Consider the following 22491-nt stretch of genomic DNA (forward strand, 5'->3'; position numbering starts at 1 on the left):
TACACTGCAGATTACCATATAAATGCACTCAATATGTCAGGGCTTTTTTGTCATCATGAGCACTACATTAATGATGGCACATTTCCAACTGACCTGAGTAAAGCCGCTCTTCGCCAACATGATCAGGCTGTGGTCGCTCGGAAAACAAACCCGGAGTCCCACAGGGAGCAGTCTCTTCATGGAGGCCACAATGAGAGAGGTGTGTGTGGAATAACGATCCCCCTTCCTCTTCATCCTCCTCTGCTCATGGTCGAACTGAGCATTAAAAAGACATGGAAATAGATTAACTTTGAGACTTCAACGACAGTTGACAACTTGTATGCGATTACCATACAACCACTAGTAGTGTCCATATATACACTGCACTTGCACATCAGTGTAAGCATAATGTCCTCAGGCCAATTAGTGAAAATGGCTGACCTTGGACATTTTGTCGTTGTTGACCAAGAAAGCCAAGTTGTTGATTTCATTTTGTACCACAAAGTTCTGTTCCTCCCACTTGAAATTCTGTTAAAGCAAACAAGAGTGAAGAAAACAAATGTTTATGGGATACAATATTCACTTAACTGCACTGAAATGAGAGGAATACATTAAAAAAAACACTATATGTCATCCTCACATGAGATTTGGCCCAGAATGTAAAGACCTCTGCCACCATGCTGAACAGCTGCTCAGCGTCAGGGTTCAAATCTTTCAGCCAGCTGGCTCTGAGACAGGACAGACCAAAACACAGCACAGTTTTATCGCAGAGTTTATTCCTGTAAAGCTTAACATATTCCTGACACTAACTTAAATAACCACTCAATCCTTCCGAGAACTTCCATCGTATCTTCAATGCATGATTATTTGTTTTTTTCTTATTTACCACCAATAGTTGTTCCACAAACCTAAATGGAACATTTGGTGTTCACAAGGCCAGATGATGATTACTGGAGGGGTAATGTCATCATAAAATATAGTGAAATAGGTTTCACTTTCCACCGAATCTATAAAAACTTGTACTTACTCCACAAGCTTTTGGCCTCAGAAAATAACATTGAGTGCCCACATCTTAGCTCCTTGGCAGCATGCCTTACCGATTAGAATCCACAAATGGGATGAGCAGGGGATAGAAGGCGTAGAGGTCTCGCACCAGTACAGTGAACTTCTCCTGTATCTCCAACTCTGCTTCGGAGGTATCACACCCTTCTGCTTTCATCTGCTCCTCCTCTAGTAGCACACATTTGGCCCTCTTCCTCAACTTCTCCATCAGCGGCAGGAAGTGGCTCTTTAACAGCTCAGTGCCGGCTTTACATGTAATTGGCTGAGAAAAAACTGAAAGATATGACTATTAATAGTGGAAAAGAATGAAGGGCACAACTGATGGTGGAATAAAGAAATTCACACAACAATCACAGAACTGCATGTGATCACAATACCTGCCAGCTGTTTCATCCAGTCTCCCTGGCTAGCTCCCACATGGTTGTGGATAATACGGAGAATGTGGCCAAGAAGGTCACTAGCATGTTGAGGTGTGACAGCGGTGCAGATTGGGCTTTCTGGCTCGCCCTCAGGGCCCCAGTGCCACCAACGGGACACGTAGCTGCACAGCATAGGCAAAGTGACCTCCGTGACCCGGATGTAGTGGGCCTGGCGAGCTCCGGCACCAGCGCCTGCCAACTCCTCCACTTCCCCGACAGCCTGTTCCAGAGAGGGCAGCAGGGGACACATGTCCTCCACCTGATCTGGCAGCCCCATGTCTAACAAAAACAGATATGGAAAATAAGGCTGCGAAAACCGGGAGGGGGTTAAGATGTGGGGGGGTCAGAGCTATTCAAGAGGACCCAAGATTATACAGACGACACAGATAAATATCAGTGTGTATGCAGTGTGTTCGTTTATTACCGTCTCTCTGAGAAGCACTCATGGTGTTGTAGATGGAGTAGGGATTGTCTTGGTTTAAGGATGGCTCCAGGAAGCACACAGGGAAAGTCCCAGCCAAGGCTGCCAGACAAGCACCTGCTGCTGTCCTCTGCCTGTATTGGAATGCTGTGTTAGGACGTAGGACATGGAGCTGACCAACGTCCAAATCTTATCAAACTCTATGCGTTAGGATTACTAATTTAAGTTAACTTGCCAGCTGCTTTCTTTACCTCTCTTACCTTGGCCTTAATACACTTATCAATAGCCTTAATACATACTTGAAAGGCCCAACAATAACACATTATTGAATACAGAATTTCATAACTTCAGTGATTTCTATGATCACGTATTCTATATACAGTATACACTAAGTAAGAAGTAAACACATTTTAACCAAAAGCTTATGTGAAAAAAAAACATTAGAAATAAAATAGAGAGAAAACATGATTCAAATAAGACAGTATGGTCATGAGCACAAACTCTGAAATCACAGCAATATAGGAAGTACCCCTCCATATAGATGCTGCTACTGGTGCCAAGAGAGAAGAGGCTGTTGAGGATCCTGTAACAGGAGAGCTGGATACTCCCCACTGCAAAGAAAAGGTGATGGATTAAGCCGAAATCCTTGTTAGGTTTCTTTCAGGCACCGCAAAGGGCACTGAGTAGGAAAGCTGATAGCTTACAATCACAGAGAGACAGAATAGCTGGATGGCTGCTGATTCAAGTAATGAATGATTCCTGGAAGGTCAGGATATTAGTGGAGGAGACAATATGCTCCTGCTGCTCCGTGGCCATCCCTGAGACACCTAATGAGAGCTGGTTTCAAAGACGGAGAAGGTAGGACTTTGAGAGGGAATCCCTGAGAGTGATTTCAGGGATGTGGAAACCAGCTGTTCATCCAGCTTCATAGCATACAGAGGGAAATGAATGAGACTACTGTAAACACATGTGGTGGTGCTTGTATATGACCTACTGATACAGGAAGCTATGTGAACACATTACATTTGTAATTGTGTATTTTAGTGTGCTCTTCAGGATGTAAAATGCATCATACAATAATGTGAGACACTGTTCCTGAATGGTGGTCTACATCAAGGACGCCCCTTACCCAGGAGGTCCACGCCATAGTTTTGGTTGCCAAGATGCTGAAAGAGGGATGTGAGGGTGGGAAGGAGAACGGAGGTCGTGAAGCTGAGAACCTTGGCTACTCCTCTAGCCGGTTGATTCCTACTCTGAGGTAAACAGACCAGGGTCACAGACAGGTTTTCCACAGTCGTCTCCAGATCAGTGGCGGCTGCCTCAAAGAATGAATGCAGAGATGCTTGGATAGACTCTGGGGCCGAGTTAATCAATGCCCTGAGGCCAAAAGATGAGAAAATGGCAGTTAATATTCCTGCGACATATGTGTAATTAAAATAATCATTTATTTTCTGTAGTAAATTGTTACATGGACTAAATCTGCTGCTAATCTATCCCACCAGACCAGTCAAAATGACATCAATCTTTGCTCAGCCTAGATTCTACTTCTGGCATCATGCTTCAGAGGCATCGTCCTCAAGGAGTAAAAGTGATATCAACAACAATTAGATAGCATCAGCGTATCAGTGGCTCAATTACACCAGTCATCTCATCCTCAGACATGCAGGTGTGATACTGATGTGACACTGATGTGACCGCAGGCAGAGCAGGGAGATCGATTCAGGCAGAGTGAGACAGTAGTGCCATCTAGCTACCTGGCATCCAGAGCCCGAGACAAAACATGGAGGCAGCTTGCAACTGATGAGACCTCGTTTCCTGGAAAAACATACACACACACACACCAAATCCAGAATTTCAGCACACACACAGAGAAAAAGTAAAATACAGAACATGCATACATACACACACAATGAATTGGAATCTCACACAATAACATCTGAATGAGCAAACCAAGGAATCAACTAAAAAGAGAACAATTGATGTCTGAATGAGCTTTATTTCCACTCCATCCTTACCAAAGAGTGAAATCCTGTGCCTTACCAGAGCTGCAAGCTTACAAAAGAGGCTGGAGGTGAGAAGAAAAGACAAGCGCAGTAATGAGGAGAGGGGAGTGGGAAAATGACAGAACACACAATCAGAAGAATGAGGCTTCTTCTGTTAATAAAAAAACAAGTCTGAGGAATTGTTCCAGTACAATACAATGTGCAAGAGCATAAAACGAAAATACTCTCAGTGTAATCAGCACATGTGTTTAGTCGGGGGTGATAAATACCTTGCAATCATCTCCTTTTCCTTTTTTGACGCATAGCTTCTCGAGCAGAGACAAGTGGACAGGAAATACAGACAGTGGCTCTTCACAAATTGTTCCAAGAGAGGAAGAATAACCTGTTAAATGGAGTAATAGACAGATTCATTAACCACATTCCCCTTAAATTTCCTCCGACTACTGTAGCTTCAAGGTTGTGTATGAAAAAAAAAAAAAAATCTTGTGTCTGCTTGTCCCAATGCCTCATTGAAGCTACATCCCACACGCTGAGAAAAACATTTTTTTACGACCGCACCATTACATCAAATAGATCTCTGGAAGTACATTTTTTCCCACTTTCTCTTAATTCAGCCGATCTGAATGTCTCGTGACCACGACTAGAATTTCAAAAGTCAGTGGTCTGAGCAGTGACTGCCTGTTTAACATGCGTTTGTAATGACGGACCCAACAACGACCCGTGGGAGTTAAAATATTTTTCACTTCAATAGCTTTTCTTATGAAGCATTACCAACTCACAGTGAGACAGACTGCATGGCTGTGGGAAGTAGAGATCTGAGGCATGACTGTTGACGGTATTGGCTGACTGGGTCTGACTCAGTGGTGCCCATCAATGAAAAATAAACCCTGTTCATTCGCTGTCTCCTTAGAGGCAGAACTGTGTGGGAAGCTTTAATCAGCGTCCTGATGGCAATCGACACGCCCACATGGATTTCTAAAATGGTTAAATAAATTACACGGCCACAAAGGGTTTTACTTAGAGGGGTTGCCCGTGGTAACCATCTAACAAAACTAATTAGATGACGTAAATGGAAAAAGAAAAAGGGCGAAGGGGAGGGTAGAAGATGGCGTTGGAAAAATTCAATTGGAAGGGGGCTGAGTCAATGTTAGAGATTCCATATCGGACAGAAGATCGTTGAGATATGCATTTGATCGGTAGGCAAACCTTGGAGAAAAAATGAATTGCTTGCTGGTGTGGAGCCTTCTCTCCTTGAGACATCTGTCCTCTGGCTTGCATCACCTCTGGAAAAAAAAAAAGCACAATGAAAAAGAAAATCAAAGACTTAAACTACAATGATACGTCAGATAAAAACAGAGCGATATAGATAATAAAAGGTCTCCAGTTCACATACCAAGGGGCCTGGTCTGATGGTTCAAATCAAAACTACCCTGAGGCAGACTTGCTGAAGAGACTGCTGGCTGTTATTGATACAACGTGGAGATTCAAGCCCCGGTGAAATATTCAAAATGTAGAGTCAGCTACATAAAGTACTCATACCTTTGGGATGTGCAATCTTTTATGCATTTCATTTCCTTGACTTTTGTTTTTGGCCTCAACATTCATGAACACGGTCATCTTACCCAGCTCCAACATCTGCTCTTGGGCGTCCTCGGTGTGAGACAGCAGCCGCTGAAGGAGAGTGTAGCCAAAGCAGGTGGCCATGGCTGGAAAGTCCATCTCCACTGTCTTCCTATCCCTGTAGAGGAAGTGAAATCAAACAGGAGAAATGAACCCTTAAAATCGCTGTCAAATCTGGACTTTGTATTTTGAATTTCCAGAATTGCCCGCACGGCACTGTAAAATGAAAATGGAACAGCTCACTTGCCACCCACCTCATACATGCTGTATCACAATGCCCTTTTGCAATCACAAGCTCATTCTGCGCTCACCTCCACACTGTGTAGCCATTGAGCGTAAGGAACTTGAGGACATCCTTTGCTCTCTCTCTGAATTTGGTCTTCTCCTTGGCAGTCAGGGTATCATAGGGTGCAAGCATCGAATGGCCGCCCCCTCCTGCGAGTGGAAATGGGTCAAATGTGTCGCAATTTTGTTAACTGTTCTGTGCTTCTTACGAGAAGAGGAGAGGATGTGAAGAAATATATGGTCACAGCATGGTACGGTACCTTTACTCTCAAGTTCTAATTTCTTCCTCTTAGCCCAGGCGTTGTGGTAGTTTTCAGCCAACTGCTCAGCCATAGCCTATAGCAACAAAAGTAAAAATCTATGTTCTGTCTGGCACATATATATCAGCTCCTTACACTCCACTTTCAAAGCAGGAGGAAAGTCCAGGCCCACTTCTCCAACAAGGAAACCTCTTTGGTGAAGGAATGTATCAAGGAGTCCTGTAGCCCAAATATGATTACACAGCACTCCAAACATGCTACCAATGGTAGATGATTTCTCTTTTTAAGATGACTTAAGAGGTTTACATGACATCTGACAACTGTAGCCCAGATTGCATGCAAGATATTATTTGAATTATTCAAATGTATTTGCCTTATTACACAACATTAGTAATAATGCAGATTTAGGTAGAACAATTACTCACACACTGGTCCCATGATAAGGTGATGCTGCTCATGTCCATAGGTTTGGGGCTGAAGGTTGATGCTCCTTCAAAACACAACTAGGACACACAACAAATGGCTGATTATTAAATTAAAAAAACAAAAAAAAATTGTGAAAGCCAGTAAGGAGAAGTTGTGAATGACTAGAACAGACAGGTTTGGTGCGAGTGTGGCCTTTTGAGTGCATATACCTGTCCAGACTGGGACACCCTGCGTGTGCAGGTTTGCGTGCCAAATGCGTCTCCTTCTTTGGTTCTCTCTACGCTCCATCCGAAGGCCAGCATAGTTTTCATCGTTTCTTTAATTGCCCAGCGGTATGCCTCCTTCTCCTGAAATATGTAAAACTGAACTTTATTGGTCGTCGAAGGACAGCAGAAGCGCAAAACACAATAAACCTCCAAAAACTTGAAAAGAAGTCTGTTGTCCACTCCATACAACAAAGACCACGAACCGAGGCATTTTAATCTTTTATGTTACACACACACACCACATTGAGCAGGCAAGTGCCTCTGTGACTTCTCAGTTCGCTGCTGTCTTTTTCTCTCTTTCTTTTTTTTTTGGACTTCTCACTCTACCTTCTCAGCCAGAGCCCTGTATGGCTTGAGGAGAGGGTGAACCTTGGTGTTCTCACATAGCTGCTCCCCATGAACCCAGCCATTGGCAAACTGACAGAGATAAGACACAGATTCAGTCAAAATTCCACGTGAGAAAATATGCAGACATCGTGATATTAGCTCAACCACACAACACAGACCGATGTTTTGACACTTTCAGACAGAGAACATCTTGTAAACGTAGTCTTAAGTGGTTCAGTCCTGGCCAGGATATCACAAATCAACTCTACTTTGTCATCTTTAACAGGCCGCTCAGATTTAAAGAACAACTACTATGGTATTACCTTGTCCAGTGACCACTTCTCGTGAGTATGCTCTGCATACTTGTTAACTACAAACTCCAGTCTCTCTGGCACTGACACACTAGAGCAGGGAAAGAAATAAAACATCATTTAGCTCTATAACACGGTAACACCTTTGGATACACCAGCACATTATCAATGGAAATATTTATAAAGAGCATTAAAAAATAAAAAATTTTTCCAGGGGCTGAACAGGTCATCGAGAAGCAAGGTTTTCTATATTTATACCTTTATCCATAATCATTAGATATCCCTGGTTGGTATCTTACCTGGAGGTATCTACAGGCTGGGGGTCAAAGTGTCCTTCCGTGTCCATCGAGGCATTTCTCTCCGTATGGGACGCACAGCTTGAGTCCATGTGGTCAGGGGGCAGGGCCATTACCACTGCAGCCAGGCACTGGACAGACAGCCTGAACAACTGAGGCTCATAGGGCTGTAGAGGTGGAGAAGGGAGGGGGTATTGGAAACATAATGTTGTAGGAGGGAAAGAAGAAAAAGAGACAGGGTCAAGTGAAGCCGGGCAATACTGTGAAATGGGATAAATAATACTAAGATATACTATAAGGAAATCACTCTGTCCTCCTGTTCTGTTATCTGTAAAATAAAGAAATAATCAAGAACATTTTTGTCAGCATTGTCCACATTTTACAAGAAAACGGTAATTGCACTAAGAGGATCAATATCATGAATGTGTTGGCCCCGTGTTTTAACATGGCATGGTTGGTACATAATGCGCCTTTCCACATTTGCACCTTATTTTAATTTGTCTGTATGTTTTAGTGCTGTCATTATGTTTAAATGCACACATGAAACTAGGTTATTTTAACCTTATTAACAAATATGGCATTTTGCAGAGACATTCAATTGCAGGACTGGCACTACAACTCAATTGGATAATATTGGTTTAGCCTGATTTTGGGAGCTTTGTAACGTGTGTCCTTAGATATTATAATTACACATTTAAAATAATTTATAAAATAAGCAAAGTACAATAAATAGGGCAGCTAATATACTGTAGGGCTGAGCTACACTTTACACTCTGTAATATTTCTCTGAAGAGATTCTTCTGTGCATTGTTGAGTCAGTTTCTGAAGCTGTTTGATGTGGGTTACAAGTGGGCCCAGAATGATTTTATGAACTAACTTCTTTTTCATTTCATGTTCTCCATCTGTCGGGTAAGTCTCATTTCAGACATAAGCTGGTACATGCTCTGTTCTCTGCATGTACTCTGTTAAGGGGTTGGAGGTTTCATACAGGGATATGTACTGTAAATCTCAAGTGTGTTGCATCTTCCGCCACACAAGTTATTAAGTTTACTGGTAGAGAAAAAAATCAAACACGGATTATGGTGTTTCACCTGAAATGTACTCTGAGTCGAAAAAAAAACAGCCACTAAATCAATAGTGGAATCAAATATTTATTATTTTTCTGCAATTTTTCTGGTGCTCCATGAAAATATCCAACTATAAAGCAAAGAATCTCTATGTACTCTGTGTGTCTGTGTGTGTGTGTGTGTGTGTGTAGGTGTGTGTGTGTGTGTGTGTGTGTGTGTGTGTGTGTGTGTGTGTGTGTGTGTGTGTGTGTGTGTGTGTGTGTGTGTGTGTGTGTGTGTGTGTGTGTGTGTTTGTGTGTGTGTGTGCGCATGTCCTTTGCATATCTCGAGAACTGTTAATCCGATCTACTTCACACTTGGCGGCTGTGTTTTTGGGGTCCCAAGGATGTGCAGTGTGAGAGTTGGTGCCATATAATCTAACTTTGAATAAACAAGCAAACAGCGCTCTGTGCAGCAGCGGGGCGGAGCTTCAGAGCTCTGCAGACTGAGTCTAGCATGTCGTCTTTAGTGAACCTTTACAGGTCGCAGCTCATTGACTGCAGTTTACTTTTGCTGCTGGATGTACTAGATATACGTTTCAACCGAACTCTTCTTCACTTCCTTGGAGTCAACAAGCAATGAGCAGTTCTCGACAGCACTTCAAAACAAGCAATAGGGGCCGACCAATCATCCCATTCCAAACGACCACGACCAGAAACGGGGCTGTGCACTAGTTCTTCCAACTGTACATCATTTCCATGTGATTTTGAGATGATTTACCTTCTTTGCCAGGGCCTTAAACACGCCCCAGAACAACTTTCTAGATAGGTGGAGCTCCTCTTCAGAGGCCAAACCATGGTCACCCGGCCCTCCAGCTAGTGAGTAGTACTTCCACCTCTGCTCGTAGTGACAGGTCAAGAGCTGGTTGATGACAGTATTGACCAAAGTCAATAAAATGCATCTTTTTAACTCTGTGTACAATTGTATATTTTCACATATACTGTCGTAAACTAATATTTCTCACCTTTAATGGGATCTTGCTGTAGTCTGTGAGGTGGGGAACATCGAAGACAAGACGTCGAAGAAGAGGCTGCATCATAGAGGGTTGGAGTTTACTGAGGACACCAACGAGGGCAGAATTTGTCACATGAGCAGATACAAATCACATCCACCAACACACACAAACGGATGAATGATGTCATGAGTAACTATCATGTCTCAGAAAAACCTCGCATATAATTGAGAAGTTGCCATGGGCAAGATCCAATTAGATTGTTATCATTTCTGATTGACTTTGGTAAATAACGTCTAAATTGGGCAAAACAGGCTTCATGGCGATTCATTAAATATAATTAGTAGGAACAAGAGTGCACTTATGCGTTTGCATGAGGAAGCAATGGTTTGTTACCGTGTCTCTTTTCGCTTCTCAACGTATGATTTGGTTAAAAAAGCAAAAATGCAGTCAGGTCAATCGATACAGGAAGCTAATGGTGCAATCACTTATAAATTACAAATGGCACACCACATAAGATGCAGCTTCCAAAGACAACATTGTACGCATAACATATATTAATCTATTAGCGACTTGATGAAATATCTATATCCTATCTGCAGACAGCAACAACTCTTTATGATAATAACGAGAGAGAGAGAACCCTAACAAGCTTCATCATACCAACAAATAGCACTACCTGCACACAGCTAGCAAACATTCTTCGATCGTGTCTCTCTGAGCCTTGGTCAAGCTCAGAGTCCTGGAGAGGTTGTAGATGGCCTGGATGAGAGAATCCACCAGCAAAGCGTGGTCCTCTAAAGGGCAAAAGAGCGCTGAACATTTGGTGAGCAGGGGGAGAACAGATGTACATAAGTATCTGTTGAGGGCCAGGGCCATATCAGTGGATCCTAAGTCAGCCTGCAATGAAAAAGAGAGGTTACAATTACAGAGTCCAATTAACTAACGGGAACTAAATAGACAAGATGGAGTGACCAAGATCAGGAATGCAAAAAACATGTCCTCAGATTTAACTTCGAAATGTGTTCAAATCTACTTTTATCAGGTGGGAGAAATACTATTAAAGTTTTATGGAAAACAAAACTTTCATTCATTAGAATGAATCTTCTCTGAACAGGGCAACAGAATAAAATGTTCTCTGCTCACAGTGTCAAGAGAGACAGCTGCCTGAAGGTCGGGCAGAAAGCCAACTTCTAGTAGGTGGAGAAGAAAGTTCTGGTTCTCGATGCCATAGACCCGGTCCAGGAAAAGAACCACAGCTGCCTTGTGGTCTGGGCAGAACACTGTGGACAGGTCAGGCTCAACCGCCAGACCATCTGGACAGGCAAACGAAAAGTAAAGATTAGATGTTAAGACCAAAAGGTCATAATGAGACACGTATTATATATTAATCTGCACTATGTGAGCAGATCCCTGTGTGTGGTTCTGGATCCCTCGTCCAACCATTGACACCATCGTGTACAGGATGGTGCATAACAGGAGAGTAAAAGGAACACTGTAACTACAGAAATCTCTGAATGGGTCTTTAGAGTATAATTTAAAAAGCAACCACAGTAAACAAGCCAGGTTTCTGTGTAAATACTGAATACAAGCGGATGTTTTTTTAGCACTGTAAGATGGGCTGACCTTCAGACACTGAAGGGATTTGAAAGGAGATGCTGATGACTCCCTCAAGATCCTGAATGGGGACGAGCGATCTCAGAATGGCTCTGATCCGGATGGCTTCTCCTTTGCCTCGTTGAATCAACTGCAACAATTCAGAACAAAACATTCTTATTGGTCATTTACAGCTTACAAAAGGATTCTCACAATATGTGATGACACAGTGGAAAAAGACATTCTTATGTACATATATTGTATTATAAGGCATCATCAGTGGAAGGATTACAGTGGGTCATAACATTATAACGACATCTTCCTTATGATGAGTTGCAGCCCATTTTGTAGTTTTGGGCTGTTGTAGTTCTGTTTATTTGTCTTTTGAAACATTTCTTTTACTTTTTTACTATTTTATTAACTTTGATCTTTTAAAGAATGAAATGCATTTCAAAAGACGTCTGCAAGGCATTTTCTAACCGGCTTTGTGTTTCAAAGATGCAACACAAACATTGTCCCCTGTCTTGTTTTGCCTTTAAACTTCAATGCCACTGTAACGCACAAAAAGAAACGCATCCTTTCAAAAGGCTTCTTTTTTTTTTTTTTATCAAGTCCTTATGCTGACAGTCGGGTACACTTGCTCACTCCCCAAGCTGGCCTAGTGTGTACATTCTGACAGAATTAAGACAATTACTCTGTCAATATCCAGCAAATAGCACCGGGGAGTTTAGAGTTCTGATGGACATCACAGACCACCTGACAACATACATGACAATATGTATAATTAATGAACATAGTGTCTTCAATATTCTACACATTCAGTGTATATCAATACAGTATGGTCCAACTAGAATGTGGAGTTTAATGAAATTAATGCAGTATGACAGTACAGTCAAGTCGTAGCATTGGTATTGAAGCATTACATATTCTGTCATCAAATGACCAGTTAAATGTTTTCAGTTTTATAGTCTAAACATAAAGAGTATGCGGGGCAGGGCTTTTTTTTCTCTGACCCACTCTTTTCTCCATTAGGCTTTATTGTTTGATACGTCAGCGGATATTGATGCAGAAGGGCTTCTGAAAGCTGGAAAAACACTCACATGCATTTCTGGAGCACAGCGTCCCAGCATGTCGATGAGGGCTGAGTAGAAGGTCATGATGGCGTGGCCCATGTGAATGAGGTCATCATCGGTGTCCTGGACAACGTCTCTGTTGCAGGAGACAACCATAACAGTCCAAAGCTTGTCATTAACTGAATTATATCATTAATCACAATATTTGATAGAATCTAATGATTGATTATTCCTAAATAAAGCCGCCCGTTAGCAGGATAAGATAAGATCTTTCCTCCTCATTTCTAATGACCTCAATATTTATCTAAAACTCTGACAGTTACAATAGAAGAAATGCAGACAGAGCAGTGGTCAGCTCCCACTCCATATAAATCCTGAATTAAGCAGCTTAAAAATAATCAGTGTCATTAAACTGTTCCACTGTTGTACGTAGCTTATTTAACCTCTATTTACCAAGGGAAGGTTGGCTGAACACCGTATTCAAGCAAAGAACTGCTCCGAAAAGCCTGAGAGGAAATTAATCCTGGGACTTATTATGATTGGACATAAAGACACAGTGCTAAACAGGTTTATACCCAATGCGATGTTACACTACTTTAGATGATTGTTTAATGCCATTTACAGAAAGTGTAGCATTTAGATAAAATAGTTATACACAGATCTCTTGATGCTGACTAAGTTTAATCATTTTCAACTTTGAAAATGCACTAAAACTGTCTGTGCTCTTGTCAACTGCAGAGTTTGTGCATATTAGCTTATATGTTTGCACATATAAGCACATACACCACCATTTTTGTTTTTGCAGGACTCAACATATACTGACAGTGTTTTGTCGGACTGGTGGGTGATGCAAGGTCCGTCCATAGAAGGGTCCTCCGAGATCCTGATGGCTTCCTGCATGGCTGCCAGGAGGCCATTTCCCTCCTCACCTCGCAGGGCAGGGCCAAAACACTCAGGCCGACGAATCAGCAACCGCAACACCACATAAGCATTCTCCTCTACACTCTCGCCTGTGGTTAAGAAACGCACAGAAGATAAAGATTAACCCAAAAAGGGGACTGGATGAAATTGTGGATTGTGTAGGAATGCATTTCTTTGTTTTAGATCATATTTATCTCAGATATTCTTGTTGAATTTATAGGAAAGGAAATCAATAAACTCAAAACAAACCAAGACAACCAATGGTTGTGCCCAGGTCACTATATGAAGGCTGTATAGAAAAGAGCAAAAAACTACAACAACATGAAAGGTTTAAAATTCCATGCCATTTAGCTGAACTGTCAGCAACCTCAAGGACAATTTTAACTGATGCTTTCTGGGCACCGCTTCAGTGTCAGAAAAATCAATAGTAGAAGACCCAGAGAGTTAATTACCTCTATTGCAAATAGCTCACTTAATTGGAAGCCTGACATGATGCAGCGTCTTGTACCTTTCTAACTTTGTATTTGGCTCGTGTTATTCTAGTAGCGAATATCTGAGAAGTGATAAATGCCCTGAAAAGGTTAAGTCAAAAGTATAACTGAATATATAAATAATACAGTTAATAATGAGCACGTTTTAAGGGCTGCCAAAAAACTAAAATTCCCTTAAAGACAAATGGTCAAATAAAATAAATCAAGCTAGATGCTGTAAAGGGACGATGAAGTGTATAAAATTAGGTTTATTCTGAAATATATAAACAGACTGAAACAACACACGAGCCTACAGAAATCTTATTAAAAGTATCACAGGATGTGCTCTGAATGGGAGGACTATGCGTAGAACTAAAAGGGTTTACCATTGCAGAAGACAGCAAAACGTAAAAAATCCAGGTAGCGCTCGCCCTCCACAGGGTTCCATCCAATATCAGGATAGCCTTTAGCCACGAGCATCGGACAGCTCTGGAGACCGCAGCCAGCAAGGTACTGAACCACCTGGATAGTAAATGACTTTAGTTTCACAGACACTGGTTCATTGCAGCTACTGTACAACTAATGGGGTGCAACAAAGAAAACCAAGAATTCAGTGACAGACCCACACAAACATAAACAACATAGATGAGTGACGCTGCAAAACAATATTGAATGTCAGAGCATGTTCATTACAGACCAGGCGTGTCAACTATAAAACAGTGTGTAGGATCCACATGTACAGACACTCTTTCTCTGCTAATTCTTGCTTCTTAATTGATCGCGACAATCGGTGGTATCCCCCACCCTGGATATCATTTGAAAATGGCGGTTTGATAGGGGAACACAATGTCGTTCAGCCTTTTAGTTTTGTTATGTTGAACTTAGCTAGCATTATGATTAGGACTCAATGGAGGAGTGATTGTGCAAAAGCTCTCACTGCCTTTATTTCCACACTTTGCTAATTTCCACAATCCATAAGTGCAGGTGGAAGATGTGCCAGGTGAGGTGACTGGAGATGGCGTGTCATGCACCACATCTGTCCCTATCAAATAAACCATAAATTAATAAATAAAGTCGTGTTCACTGCACAATTTTTACGCACAAAAACTATGAAAACTTAAATGGTACTTATTATTATTATTTAATGCTATTTGATGTGATGTCTTTGACAGCCGATGGTACGGTGCGCTCTGTAGTACGGCCCTCTCCACTCTGCGCTGTAAGGTGCAGATGGCACTGATGAAATATTTAGCGAAATTTGGATCGAGATTTGAGTGGATTTATATCTTTTATGATTGAAAAGGTGCTTATGGAATAGTTATGGCTCAAATATAACTGCTGGTTTGATTATTAATGATAAAGTGGCTCTAGAAGTAATGTGATGATAATTAAATGAAATGTGAGAGTACATTATTATGATAATGATGTACTCTCACATTTAAATTCGACAGTGGTTAGAATTCACCACCTCACCATCTGCGTTGACGGTGTCCCTCGTCTCCATAGCGTGGGTATGCATGGGTCAGAGTTTCCGTACGGGTGCGAACATTCTCCCGTCAAGTTTGTTTTCATTAATCGCAACTTGTGCATGGGAAGCGCGTACGCCTCCTTCGGGCCCCGTTTTGTTAATTTGCAAAGAACATAAATGAGAGCCCAGAGTATTTATGGACATAATGGAGACCATTAACATCAGCACGGTAGAGGAAGGCAGCAAATATAAACTCACCTTCTCTAGGTCAGGTTCCTGCAGCGCTAAGGCCAGTTCATTGTTATCCATAACAGAGGCTGCTGCCACATCCAGAGGAGTGGCCCCACGCATGGATGGTGAAGCTAAGGGACGAAGTCATTAAACAACCTAAACCCCGACTCATAAACTATAAATGATGTCAGGATATTGTGGCTTACACCTTCACAAGGTTATTTTCTTAAGTGCAAAATAATGTCCCCGCATAGAGTAAAAGGGTCACAAACAATACGACATCTGTGGACACTTTAATACGACTTTACTCAGTAAACTACCTGAGTGAAACTTTCAATGTTACATGTTTAAAAATTTAACGCCATCCTTGCAACAGCACCACAAGCTATGGCCTCGGAAATTGCCAGAGTGAGGAAAAAAGATTTACCTAGACCAACACTGCTGTTCTCCAGCAGATAACTGAGATGGTCAAACAGGGCTCCCTGATTATGGCGGCTGATGCGGCAAAAATAACACAGGAATCGACAACAGCTGGCCACCATCTTCGGAAAGGTAATCTCCTAACAAAGGAAAATCAATGCATGGGTATAAAGAAAATCAAGATGTGAGGAGGTCATGGCACTACTGACTGCACTGCAGAGAGTATTGCTCTATGGATGATGCAGCTACAACACAGTATAACCTTTACCTTTAGTACATGATCTATGGAATACAGATACTCTACCGTACTACTGATGAAAAGACATGCTTCTTCGTTACACACATTTTGCCAATATTATCACTATAAATGTCAGATTTGTCTCTCACCTTTGATTCCCCTTCTCCAAGAACATTGACCATCACCTCCATCACGGTCTCATGTATCCCCAATGCCCTCATTAGGTTAGGATGCTGGTAGAAGACTTTATTATTCATAATGTCTCTGTACGTAAATCAGTGAAAAACCACAACAAAATGAAAGATATTTATAACAAAGGATATTATGATGCATATATGTTAGAAATAGATCAATACAAATAACATTATTGGTGTCAAATGAAGCAAACCCATGTCCCATTAGAAATGTCCCCCTACCCTAGTCTTCTGATCATCAGCCTCTCCTCTTCTTTCCCCATGCGGACACTGAGGAGGGAGCGGATTTGGCTCAGCGAGGAGAGAAGAGCCATGGTGTCTTCTACCGATGCCTGGCTGATCGTATAGGCTCTGCAGAGGTGTGCTGTCATTTGGCCCCCGAGGCCCTGATACTGGCGGTGCAGCAATGAGAAGACAGCCCGAACCAGTTCAGGGTCCTCCATCTCGGTCTCTTGAGCCCAACGCACCATCGTCTCAGAGATCAGCGTTTTGAGGGACTCTGAAGAAAAAGCAGGTGGAAAGTAATGAGACTGAATATGTCATTACATTTTAGGTGTTTGTCCAACACAGAGTTTAGTTGGCTGTATTGAACATGACATCTCTGATGAGAGGTTAACACTTGATATTCACATTGATTTTCACCCATCTCATCTTTTATTTTAATTCAGCTATGTTCCTATATTGTATTGATACTGAAACCAAAAAGGTTGCACAATCCCATGTGCACGTAAATGAATCGGCCACAATGTACAAAGTAAGACAAAGAGGGGGCTTTGACACCATCGATGCACTTACTGGCGCTCTGCGTTCTACTCCCTTCCACTTCTGTCGGTGTCTTCATCAGTCCAATCACTCTCGCCACTAGACTGAAAAGTCGGTCTTTCAGAGACATCTCTGAGTCCTCTTCGTCCTCTGTGTCACTGTCCAATTCAATGCCTGCATAACAGCAACAGATGAGATTTACTCAGTGGCAATATTGGTAAGTGCCTTCAAGGAGATTTTTCATAGTCAAAGATAAGCTGTGTTCCAACCACAGTGTGTGCTGAGAAGGTGATGGAAGTCTTGCAGGAGCTGTTGGATTTCCACTGGACATGGACAGTTTTCCTGCCGCTCATCCTCTTTGAAGCTCAGCAGCATGTTGATCTAAAGACAGGGCACGGATGACAGACACAGTATAGACGATAATCTAAGAAATCTTTAATTGTTTTTTTTCTTTAAGCACGTTTCAGCAAATTCAACCTGCTCCTGTGGAGGTGAACGGAACTCCTTGGTCTTGCGGGCGGTGAGAGCAGCAGACATGTTGAGTGCTTGCATGACCTGGTTGTAGCGAAAGCGTTGGTTCTCCTGCAGCTGGCCCACAAAGTTGTCAGAGAACGCAACCACAGCTTCTACCCTGTGGCGCACCTGGCAATCACACAGGTAGGACAGCAGATGGCAGAGCTGGAGAAAGAAACGTATGAAATCTTCCTTTTACGATTCATTTTAGATAGCGTGTAGGAATATATAAGCGTAGCTTCTGAAGCTAATGCAAAATGACATCAAAAGAAAGGAGAAGAAAGACAAACATGAAAGTAATCTGCTGGTTCGTTCACCTCAAGTTTGACAGCTTCAGGAAGCTTCATTTGAAGAAGTCCTTGTTTAAGGGGGTAACCTTCTTTTTTGTTGCACCCGTTGCATTCTTTTTCATCATCACTAGCTTCTTCTTCTTCTTCTTCCTTCTCGATGGTTCTGGCATCTATGGAGAAGACTCCCGGCTCTATCAGTCTCAGAACTTTCCCCAGGTCCTCATCCCCAAACACCCCCATGACCAGTAGGGTGTAGAACAGTCTAATCAGGGGAACCAGCAGAAGCTCAATGCTGCCTCCTACAGGATCCCTCACACCCTGACCCGCAGCCCATACGCCCGCGGTCAACATCTCCACTGTCAGGTTCTTCAACATGTCCAGAGGGATTTCTGGGCTGTCTGTGCAGGCTATATCCCCTGTACCATCTCCTTCCATCCCATCACTCCTGACAAAACAAGGAGATGAGAAATGCATCTGTGGTTTAAGAGATGTGCCGAGACTGGTGCTGGAAATGCCTTCTAGAGGTAGACCATTCTCCCCATTAACACGATTAGCAGGGCTGGGATAAAGGGTGATTTCTCTGGTCTGGTCAGTCATAGGCACAATATATTCGTGGTTCATCATGCGACATGCTGTGGTGTGGCTGCTGAGGTGAACCTAAAAGAACAAGAATACACATTTATTTACTCTCCAAAGTTTCCTTATCCTGTTGTTTATGAATGAATTACCTCAAGAAAAACATTAACTCAAACAAGCAATTACCTGAGTAAGGAGCTGATAAAATGCAGAGCGGAGGGGGCCAGGGAGGTGGGGATTCTTAATGGCATGAAGGATCTGGGATTGGTCCACGTGACTGCAGAGGGCGTGGCAAACTCTGGTGTTTCCGAGGGCGCATAAAGAGCAGTAGAGAAGGAGTGTGTGGTGGTGAAAGGTCAAGAGGTCATCCAGTTCCGACAGCTCCAAAATGTTAACAGACCTTGAAGGATGTGATCAAGAGGTAAAGACAATTTTAGTGTGATAACTTGGCAAAATGGCGGCACCGAATGCTGTAGCCTGTTGATATTAGTATACTAAACAAGCATGTGCTGCCTGGTGCTTGCAAATCAATGAGGAATAAGAGGCATGATGGATGATCGATACAAACATTTATTCCCATTATTTAACCTGTTTTCATCAGGAATCTGAAGGGTCATGACTTGTAGGGGCTCATGGCATTGGACTCTCCAGCCGCGGTGCTCATCTGGCCGATCCACCATCACTTTTAATGCATGGTCGGGCACTCTGACCCATGAAACCGGGTTGAGATGCTGGACCTGAAGCCTGGGAGGACACTGAGGGGTTGCATTCCTTCTTTGGCTGCGAAGCAAACCTGCTGACAGCGGCATCACGTTCTGGAACGAGAGGAAGACAAATACAAGGAAAGGATGTAACAGACCACTAAACATTTGTAAAGAATAAAACTGATTGAAACACTGATTGAAAGCAAAGATGCAACCTAATTAACCTGATTAATTACTGATCCAGTCTTTGAACAACAATTCGCCCGAATTTCTTAATTATGTTGCCTTTATCTAGCAAAGAGTGAAAACGCGTCTTTCTAATGCGTTTGATTAAAAATGGAGAGTTTGTTTACCTTTATGGGTCCCAGCTCAAACTGAAACATGCTGCTCGTAGTGGGCTTGACAAAAACAGCCGGAAACAGCTTTGTACTGGCTTCAACCTGATAAGACAGAACAATACTACCTCAGTTTAATAATGCAAGTTAAACATTGCTCACTATAATTACTTTCATAAGTTATTTTCATAATAGTAAAATAGTAAAAAAAAGATTCCTGTGTGACCTACTTGGTAGAAGGTGGCCATCTCCACTCCACTGGAGGTGAAGGTGAGCAGCCCAGTGGCTGTGTCAATCAAACAGCCAATTTCCAAACCTGTACTTCTGCGACTCTGAGACAGGCCTGTTGCATCTCCAGCACACACCATGTAACAGCTACACCGCTTCACACTGTGCACAATGATGGGAATGTGTTTAATTGGCAGTTTGCCAATAATTTGTCAGGAAAACTCCAAAATAAACTCCTGAGAGTTAATAGCGTTGAAATTCAGTAACAATTAGTGTTCCAGTAATACAGTAACTATAATTTCAGTATGTAATTATGGTGGGACAAGCATAATCATGACATCATCATCATCATCTCCGACCGCAATAAGTATTAAATGCAATTAAAATCTTGGCAGAGTCAACGATACCGAAAATAAAAACGCTCTTGCTGTTTCCTAACCTTTCCTGGACTTTTCCACTGTCGTCTCCCAGGGTGACAGTCACTGTGAGGACACCGTCGGAGTCAAAAGTCATGTCGTGTTGATGAAAGTCAGAGGTCACCCAGCCTGCCCACACATTAAACGGCTCCTGGCCTGGAAGAACCCTCACTGAGTAGTAATACTGAAACAGAGAGGGCAGCTGGTGTCATTGTTTGGAGTTTCCATTTTGCTTTCTACTTTGTTTTTGTTTTAGTATCGACCCGCCAGGAGCTGAAGAGTTGCACAGTGCATGTGCATAAACCCTGCAGTGCAATAGTGCACTATGAGGCAGCAGAGTGTCTAAATACATTTAGTCCTTTCTGTCATTATCTATGCACATTATTCAATAAATCAAAAATAAAAGCCCATGACATTTGGTTTTCTTTTAAGCGGGATATTTCTATGTTCTGTGACTCTCTGGTTATAGTGAGATGATAAGACAATGAGAGTCTTACTCTGGAGCTCTGGAGAAGGTGACCATAGTTATCCTTGTCGACTACGACATCTTCTAGAAGCCGTGCAGATGAGTTGCCACTGACTAGCTCTGGTTTTGTCCTCTTCAGCATGAACCTTTGCAGAAAAGAAACACAAATTAATTCATACGCAGCACAAAGAACTTTGTCTCACCACAGTCACTATTAATCTGCAGAGAGCCTGTCTGCTCTCTTTGCGTCTCTTAACAATCTTCATTTCCTGTTTTCGCTCATTTAATTTGGGAAAACTTCAGTCATAACCATGCTTTTGTCATTTTAATCACCTGGCAGACAAATATGGACAAGAATACAATACACAGCATTGTTATATAACTGGTACATTATTATTGTTGACTCAAATATTCATTATTTTGTGTTCACGCTTCCATTTTCTAAAGTCATTACATATTATCCCAGTTTCAGTTCCCTACAACCGACCGTTGTTTCAGTCTTGAGGTTTTGTCGTGACTGTGATCCTTATGGTTGAGCTCATCTCTTGAGCCAGCAAAGCTGTGGGCTGACTTCATCAGCACTTCAAAGTCAGAGTCAAACTCCTCCTGCTCTTTCCTTCCTAAAAGGACAATGGGATTTAATTACAGCAGGACCCAGGGGAGCTTAAACAGAACAACACATCAAGGTCATATTTGGCTGCATAACTCACACACTAATTGTTTCACACCATTTTTACATGCTGCATCAGGGGTAATGCCATTTCTTTTTAAGCTCAAACAAGTCCTTATAGTTGTCCTCAGTGAGGTCATCTGTGTGGCTGACTTGAACACACTGTATAGGATATATGATATGATGTAATATCGTCTGAAACCTGGAGAGAGAGAGCTGGAGGCCACGGGAAGCCCGCCCCCCGCAGGGCTGGTGAGAATGGAAGCACACTCGACGGACATGCTGAGCCGGTAAAAGCCCATCTCACTGCCTCCACCGTGGTGCGCAAACAACCGCTGAGAAACCCTCAGGCTGGATAAGGAATCCTTTGAGCCGCTGACTCTGGTGACCTTGATTAAGATTTGAACAAGATTTTCAGGATCAGCGCTGTCAATTAACAAGTGCTGTAAGCGACCCAGGGTCCCAGAGAGCCACCGCACCCTACTACATGCTCGAGAAGACATATAACATCAGCTACTAGGTAAAAGAAAGCCTGTGGTCTGGTAAACTAACCTGTAGGTTTTGATCCTCAGGCATTATGGAGGTAAACTGAGGCTGTTTCCAACTCATCCACAGGGCTGGGGCTCTGGCCATGTTGACAGCAAATGGTTCATAGCCCTCCTGCAGGCCACACACAGTAAAGTACTGCAGAGAGCTCACTTGGTGGCCCAGGTTCAGCCTTCCCACCTGGTTCACCCCAACACTGACTACAGGCAACAGGCCTGTGCAATATGAGTAGAGACAAGAAGAAAAATACTTCAGTGGGATAAATATATTTCTGTCTTTAGTTTGGATTTTGCTCAAGAAAGGGATAGTACCGCCACATTATCTTTCAATTAAATAAACAGCAACTAAGACCATCAAATAAACTGTATAATGTCAACAAAACAAAAAAAAACTCTTCCAAACCGTCTCCGATATCAAAGTCCTTGGCAGCCAGCTCAGATCCTCTGTCATTAAACAGCACCTCTCCATTGAGCGTGACAATCATGGTGCGGTCAGTCATGTCCACCAAGCAACCCACCACATCGCCTCTCTGCCACGGACGACCCAGGGGCTCAACGCCCTGATGGTACCACTGAGCCTGAAAGCAAAAGGAAGAAAAGGAGTTACAAAGAACTACAATTACTGCCTCAAGGTTGTTCGTC

The 22491-nt window shown here is 42.5% G+C and overlaps 1 protein-coding gene across 1 annotated transcript in view; it reads right to left on the minus strand.

Moving 5' to 3' along the window:
* Nucleotides 1-22491, minus strand: part of ryr2b (ryanodine receptor 2b (cardiac)) — a gene marked incomplete at both ends in the record, with an annotated part of 55251 nt that overhangs the window by 18033 nt on the left and 14727 nt on the right. The window contains 46 exons of the mRNA XM_079168352.1: nucleotides 94-255; nucleotides 421-507; nucleotides 620-707; nucleotides 1077-1314; nucleotides 1419-1739; nucleotides 1885-2015; nucleotides 2411-2492; nucleotides 3011-3258; nucleotides 3636-3696; nucleotides 3897-3946; nucleotides 4154-4266; nucleotides 5091-5167; nucleotides 5507-5622; nucleotides 5816-5939; nucleotides 6050-6125; nucleotides 6475-6552; nucleotides 6685-6822; nucleotides 7069-7158; nucleotides 7392-7470; nucleotides 7679-7842; nucleotides 9502-9642; nucleotides 9746-9836; nucleotides 10413-10633; nucleotides 10880-11049; nucleotides 11360-11480; nucleotides 12430-12538; nucleotides 13226-13412; nucleotides 14180-14315; nucleotides 15520-15623; nucleotides 15920-16052; nucleotides 16300-16414; nucleotides 16567-16843; nucleotides 17140-17280; nucleotides 17376-17487; nucleotides 17584-17784; nucleotides 17937-18566; nucleotides 18672-18885; nucleotides 19074-19300; nucleotides 19543-19629; nucleotides 19755-19914; nucleotides 20192-20352; nucleotides 20666-20780; nucleotides 21122-21254; nucleotides 21507-21693; nucleotides 21857-22065; nucleotides 22253-22427. Coding sequence (XP_079024478.1) covers nucleotides 94-255; nucleotides 421-507; nucleotides 620-707; nucleotides 1077-1314; nucleotides 1419-1739; nucleotides 1885-2015; nucleotides 2411-2492; nucleotides 3011-3258; nucleotides 3636-3696; nucleotides 3897-3946; nucleotides 4154-4266; nucleotides 5091-5167; nucleotides 5507-5622; nucleotides 5816-5939; nucleotides 6050-6125; nucleotides 6475-6552; nucleotides 6685-6822; nucleotides 7069-7158; nucleotides 7392-7470; nucleotides 7679-7842; nucleotides 9502-9642; nucleotides 9746-9836; nucleotides 10413-10633; nucleotides 10880-11049; nucleotides 11360-11480; nucleotides 12430-12538; nucleotides 13226-13412; nucleotides 14180-14315; nucleotides 15520-15623; nucleotides 15920-16052; nucleotides 16300-16414; nucleotides 16567-16843; nucleotides 17140-17280; nucleotides 17376-17487; nucleotides 17584-17784; nucleotides 17937-18566; nucleotides 18672-18885; nucleotides 19074-19300; nucleotides 19543-19629; nucleotides 19755-19914; nucleotides 20192-20352; nucleotides 20666-20780; nucleotides 21122-21254; nucleotides 21507-21693; nucleotides 21857-22065; nucleotides 22253-22427 — 7080 coding nt within the window. The remainder of the gene's footprint in view (nucleotides 1-93; nucleotides 256-420; nucleotides 508-619; nucleotides 708-1076; nucleotides 1315-1418; nucleotides 1740-1884; nucleotides 2016-2410; nucleotides 2493-3010; nucleotides 3259-3635; nucleotides 3697-3896; nucleotides 3947-4153; nucleotides 4267-5090; nucleotides 5168-5506; nucleotides 5623-5815; nucleotides 5940-6049; nucleotides 6126-6474; nucleotides 6553-6684; nucleotides 6823-7068; nucleotides 7159-7391; nucleotides 7471-7678; nucleotides 7843-9501; nucleotides 9643-9745; nucleotides 9837-10412; nucleotides 10634-10879; nucleotides 11050-11359; nucleotides 11481-12429; nucleotides 12539-13225; nucleotides 13413-14179; nucleotides 14316-15519; nucleotides 15624-15919; nucleotides 16053-16299; nucleotides 16415-16566; nucleotides 16844-17139; nucleotides 17281-17375; nucleotides 17488-17583; nucleotides 17785-17936; nucleotides 18567-18671; nucleotides 18886-19073; nucleotides 19301-19542; nucleotides 19630-19754; nucleotides 19915-20191; nucleotides 20353-20665; nucleotides 20781-21121; nucleotides 21255-21506; nucleotides 21694-21856; nucleotides 22066-22252; nucleotides 22428-22491) is intronic.

Source organism: Pholis gunnellus (genome assembly GCF_910591455.1).
Source record: "Pholis gunnellus genome assembly, chromosome: 11".
In the NCBI taxonomy this organism is placed as follows: domain Eukaryota; kingdom Metazoa; phylum Chordata; class Actinopteri; order Perciformes; family Pholidae; genus Pholis; species Pholis gunnellus.